The sequence below is a fragment of the Branchiostoma floridae genome, chromosome 2 (genome assembly GCF_000003815.2).
Source record: "Branchiostoma floridae strain S238N-H82 chromosome 2, Bfl_VNyyK, whole genome shotgun sequence".
NCBI lineage: Eukaryota > Metazoa > Chordata > Leptocardii > Amphioxiformes > Branchiostomatidae > Branchiostoma > Branchiostoma floridae.
Window position 1 is genome coordinate 4,902,416 of NC_049980.1, and position 5,653 is coordinate 4,908,068.

A 5,653-nucleotide genomic window follows, 5' to 3' on the forward strand; every position below is an offset into this window, starting at 1 on the left:
AGTATCATGAAGATCCATCAATCAGTTCTCCAGTTATACTGTTGACCTACATAAAGACTCACCTAACACTATGGCTTAAGCCTTAACCAAAAGTTTAATCTTCTTGGCGAAGGTAATGAAAAGGCCACAAACCACCAAGCTTCCACTTTTCCCTGCCACATACATGTAAGCATCACCAATATAAGGCCTGGAAAAACACCCCTTGACATCAAAATGGAGAAACCCCTTTCCCATAGTGCACAAACAAACAACATGGAACTTGCAAAGTGAGAACTAATAAACAATGTGTTAGCAACAATAACATCTATGTTTTGATGACACAAATATGTCATGAACAACACAAATCTGCACCACAGATGTATTTAAACACTGAGCACTGACTGTCCAGAAGAGAGGTCAATTGAAGGATTTACACATTCTTCTAATTATCATGTAAATTAAGCCCTGATTTGCATACAATACATTTCAGGATTTTAATCATTACCTAAGGTATGTACTTACCAAAAATAATGCAAATCCACCAACCACTGCTTGATTTACTCTCTTTCAAAGATAACAACAAAATCGCCCACTGCAGTTCAAAACAAGCCGCCAGGGGGCCCAAACTTACATGATTTACTCCCTACCCAAAGACGTATCCACTAGCCAAAAATCCTCAACCTGCCACTTCAGGATAACTATAACGCCAACTTCGACGGTCCGCTGCAGTACCACAACTTGTCGCCAGGATGCCCATTATCGAACTTGACCGTCGTTTTCCAAACCCCTAAATAATTACCAAATATAATGCAAAACGATCCACAGCGTCAAAAGTTATCTTGTACGCAGATACACACACACACACACTCACCCCGCTGCACTCACGACAGAAAGCGCCAACAGTACCATTTTCGTACAAAACCTTGCTATACGCAACCGCAACTCAAATACCAAATATCGCGACATTCCATCCTCAGCTACCAAAGTTATTTGAGATTGACCTATATACTGGGACACAAAAAAAATTTCTAACCATAACATGACCTTCTTGGCGAAGGTAATTATCAAGCATTTTGATTGCACTCAACTTTACCTTCTATATCTTATGTAGTACTACTACTTAGTCCCTACCAAAATGTTCCAATCTTTTGTCCAAGAAAGACGTACAAACTTAGGTTTGAAAATTACTATGCTGATGTATGACTTTGGCTACCATTTTTTCTATACTACTCCCCGAGCATGTAGATTGAATAATATTCATGCCCATTTTTAATTTGTAACACTCGATATAGCAAGGTTCTTTAGGCACAACCAGTATGTACTTACTTCCAACGTTTCGATGTCTATCAGACATTATCATCCGGGTAGAATGACTGGAAACTACTTCTTCGATGTAGGTGGCGCTGCAGCAGCAAGAATGCCGTCCCAAACGTGGTTCAACTAAGAAGTAGTTTCCAGTCATTTTAATCTGATGATGACCAATGTCTAATAGACATCGAAACGTTGGAAGTAAGTACTCCCTGGTTGTGCCTTAAGAACCTTACTATATGAATAATTGCAACCTGATGAAGTTATTTACGGAGTAACACTTGATGGTGTTGTGAGCAATGAATTTGCTACCGTGTCTTGCAGGGATCCCTTAGGTACCACTGGGGGTGAGTTGCTGTTGGGTGGGACTGACCCTAAGTACTACAGTGGAGACTTCACCTTCGTCAATGTCACAGAGCCTGGCTATTGGCAGTTCAAGATGGATGGGTACGTGGGATAGGAGAGTTCAAAACTTTAGATTATTACGTTACACATTAAATTTATCCACAGGGTAACCCATATCCGTATCTAGGGATAAATAGGTGAAAGGACGTGGTATCAAATTTCAATGTCTTACTTCAAAATATAGCAGCAGTTATTTTCAAAGTATCCCACCGTCCGTCGACTTGATATCTCTAAATATAGTGTTTTGTAAAACAACGGATATAACAAAAAATAGATTACCCCGCGGATAAGGGTGAACTAGCGGTTGATTTCTTCCTTAATATATAATACAGTCTAGAGATTTACAAAATAGTCAACTGATGAAAAATGACCTGTATGGAAAAGCTCAGACTCTACTTGTTCCTTCTAACCAAATGCGCCAAAATTTTGCAGGATTTTAAGTGGTACAATGACCAAGTTTGAGCCATCAACTGCGCAACGTAACTCTAACGCATGCCTGCCTGACCGAGTCCATAGGACGATATGATGAGCACACCTGATTTGAGCTTGACAGCTATGATGAGAACAATTTTGTCTTCCTTAGGATAATGATCAACGGCCAGGCTTCTGCATACTGTAAGGGAGGCTGTAACGCCATCGCGGACACGGGGACCTCTCTCATTGCCGGACCCACTTCTGAGATCCAGGCTTTGAACAAACTAATTGGTGCCACCCCCATTGTTGGCGGAGAGGTAGGTCATGTTATGCTACGGTCACATTTGGAAACAAATTCTCAATGGGTACTTCATGGACTATTGTTTGACGACGCCTCGTCATGGCAATAATATTTTTATTGCCACTCTTGTTGCACTTTCGGGTGTGAACCCCTTGTGGCGTCTTGGAACACTCTGCCTCTACCGTGTTATTTTTGGGGAACGGCCGGGCCCCCGGAATATATTTTTTTTAATTCGTAGTTAAAGTCAACCCGGGACCTATGCATACCCATGAGGAAAACACGGAGAAAGCACCCTCGTGGTATCCGGTAGTCCAGAGGGACAAATTTGTGGTTTCGGAACCTGGTTGTGGCTACATCTCTTAAGGGCACCGGTGCATCTGTGACCGAAGTATAACACTGAATGGGAACACTTGTTCATGTGTTAGGCTGTATATGGTGACACATATGATATCGGGGGAAAAGTGGACAAGGTAGTTTTATGTACAGTGTCACATAGGAAATTGTCTCTCTTATGTGCTCGTGCTGGTTTCCATAGGCTAAATGATGATAACGTTAAAGACCCGCCTGCTCCTCAGTGTAGGTATATTGTGTCATAATACCCCCCTCACATCATCCACGATCTTCGGGCGTATGGATGGAAGATCGGCCATCTTTAAGATGGACAGAGGGTTCCGAGCCTTTTTCACATGAAAAACGTCCCTGTCACATATAAGCTATACTTTGTACCTTGTACAATTGTTGTGCAATAAAGTTATTATCATAAGCGAGGCTCGGGCGATTGCCGCAGAATCGTCGTCCGATCGATTTTCGCCTAATGTGAGGCTGAGGGGGGTATAAAGCCTGGTTCTTTGCTATAATTGCTATAACCACCGTATGAAACTAACGAGGGCGCGAAGGGAACAGAGTGATTTTATGAGATAATTATAGATTGTATGTTATATAAGGACGAGGCGTTATGAAACCATGTACACCGAGTAACGGACGGGTCATTGATCTTTAACCCTTAAACTACCAGAGTTTCAGCCCTATGAAATGCTATCAGTGCCAGGGTTGGCCACTGACCTCTAAAAAGAAACCCCCGAACAAGGCCGGACGAAGTCCTTAACTTCCGTGGTTCGTGCGCTACACGCGCGCAAAGCTTAAAGTTCTACTTTGGGGGAATACGCTATCCCGAATATATCCGGGCGCGGCACACACGGCATGTATATGTGTGCCGAATATTTACGGGCTTGACAGTTTAAGGGTTTTAACTAATGACATGGCGTGCGTTTTCTTCCTGACGTCACAGTACACGGTGGACTGCAATAAGATCCCGTCTCTCCCGACCATCTCCTTTGTGCTGGGTGGGAAGTCGTTTGGACTGAAGGGGGAGGACTATGTCCTAAAGGTACGTCAACATTTCTTCAAAGTAGTGAAGTCTGTCAGAAGCATATCAAGGGAGTTTTTTTTCTAAGTATATTGTGTAACGCAAGGTAATAATTACGCAAGCAAATGCATACAGTTTCGAAACGGTCAAACATTTCAGACAATATCCGTGTTATTTCCTCAGTGACTGAGGATGGAAAATCTCAAGCGTTGTTGTATTTTTCGATCTAATAGAATTGCAGTAATGTTTGAAATTATTAGCACACAGGTTAAACAGGAAAGCGTGGAAAGCGTGGAATGTAACCGTTGATCACAGCACTCCAAGATAAAATTTGAAAAAAAAGCTAATCCCTAAAGTATCAACTAAAACACATGGCAACCCAGGCCCATTACAATTTTGAATTCTTTACAAAATGTCCCATTGCAAGCAAGTGTCACATATATGTAAAATGGACCAGTCCCTAAACACATTTATACAGAAAATGAGCGAGTTTGTATAATCAAACTAGTCAGGACCACATATATATTATATATAGTCCATAGCTTTAAATTAAAAAAAAACTATCACCCCTGCGTAAGAATGGACTCTTCAATGATATGCATTTCCAGTGTACATTTGTAAAAAATAGGCTGTTTTCTAAACAGTTGAATGAGGGCATGAGTATAAAAGCTAAAATTAGTTGGGTTCAGAAACTGTCACAGAAGAAACTAAGATAGCAAAATATCGCAAAAAAAATCCCCAAATCAATCATTTTGAAATGATGTATGCAAAACATGTTAAAATGGTCATTTGAATATTTGTTTAAGGCATCCCTGTGCCAACTTTCAGATCATTTGGTTGAAATTCTAAGTAACAGGAGGCCAAAATATATCATTGGTCTAAAAATAGACAAAAAAAACGCCATAAAAATTTTTGTGCCACAGGCTTTTGTGCAAAAAACAACGAAAAAGGGACTGGGGATATTGGCTCACTACTACTTTTTGCCAAATCTCAGGTCAATTGGCTCCAAAATGGCCGAAATGAATCGATGTGAAGAATTTTTGACAGTAGAAGAAACACGACCCAAAACAATATATAACATTCACTCCTGTTGTATGGGTGAAATATAATATAACTAATCACATTTTTGCTACCCTCAGGTGAGCACGATGGGGCAGACTGAATGTATCTCTGGTTTTCTTGGCATCGATGTACCTCCGCCACGTGGCCCCCTGTGGATCCTGGGAGACGTTTTCATTGGACCGTACTATACGCAGTTTGACTTGGGCAACAACCGGGTAGGATTTGCCCGCGCCGCCTACAACAACGCCACAAGGGTGTAACGGCCAACATTTAAGCTAAGGCCACAGCAAGTAGATTTTATGGATGACATCAGCGCGCGCGTTAATTTTCGCCTGATTTCAGAAAAAAAAGGATTTTTTTTCTTCGGAGATGGTCAACATGAGAAAGTACCAAAATGGGCAAATATGTTGCGTTGTAGGGTAATGGTTGTACTTGTAGAAGTGACACTTGCGAGGTACCCAGGACTGTAGTTGTAGAAATGAAACGTATTGGATAGTTGTAAAAGTGACACTAGCCAGGTAGCCATGATTGTAGTTATAGAGGTGAAACTAAGAGTTTAGTTAGATAGTTGTAAAAGTGGCCCTATATGGAAGCCATGAGTGTTGTTGCCATGATTGTAAGTGATACCAGTCTACCACACTAGTGTCACCTTTACTACACTAGTACACGTCTTGAATACGAAATGAATGCCTTGTAGGCTGTGATACCATGTTTCGTCGCTTCAATTCATTTTTTTTACGTTTAGTGCGTATATTTGGAAAATTTAGCCATCTTGTTTTTTTTTTACCCATCTTGTTTTTTTCGCCCTATCTCACTAT

The 5,653-nt window shown here is 41.1% G+C and overlaps 1 protein-coding gene across 1 annotated transcript in view; it reads left to right on the plus strand.

Moving 5' to 3' along the window:
* The window catches only part of LOC118410421 (lysosomal aspartic protease-like), a 13,718-nt gene extending 8,533 nt beyond the window's left edge, over positions 1 to 5,185 (plus strand). Inside the window, exons 7-10 of the mRNA XM_035812136.1 lie at positions 1,612 to 1,734; positions 2,276 to 2,423; positions 3,696 to 3,794; positions 4,913 to 5,185. Of these exons, the coding sequence (XP_035668029.1) occupies positions 1,612 to 1,734; positions 2,276 to 2,423; positions 3,696 to 3,794; positions 4,913 to 5,095 (553 nt within the window). The 3' untranslated portion in view covers positions 5,096 to 5,185. The remainder of the gene's footprint in view (positions 1 to 1,611; positions 1,735 to 2,275; positions 2,424 to 3,695; positions 3,795 to 4,912) is intronic.
* The last annotated feature ends 468 nt before the right edge of the window (positions 5,186 to 5,653 follow it).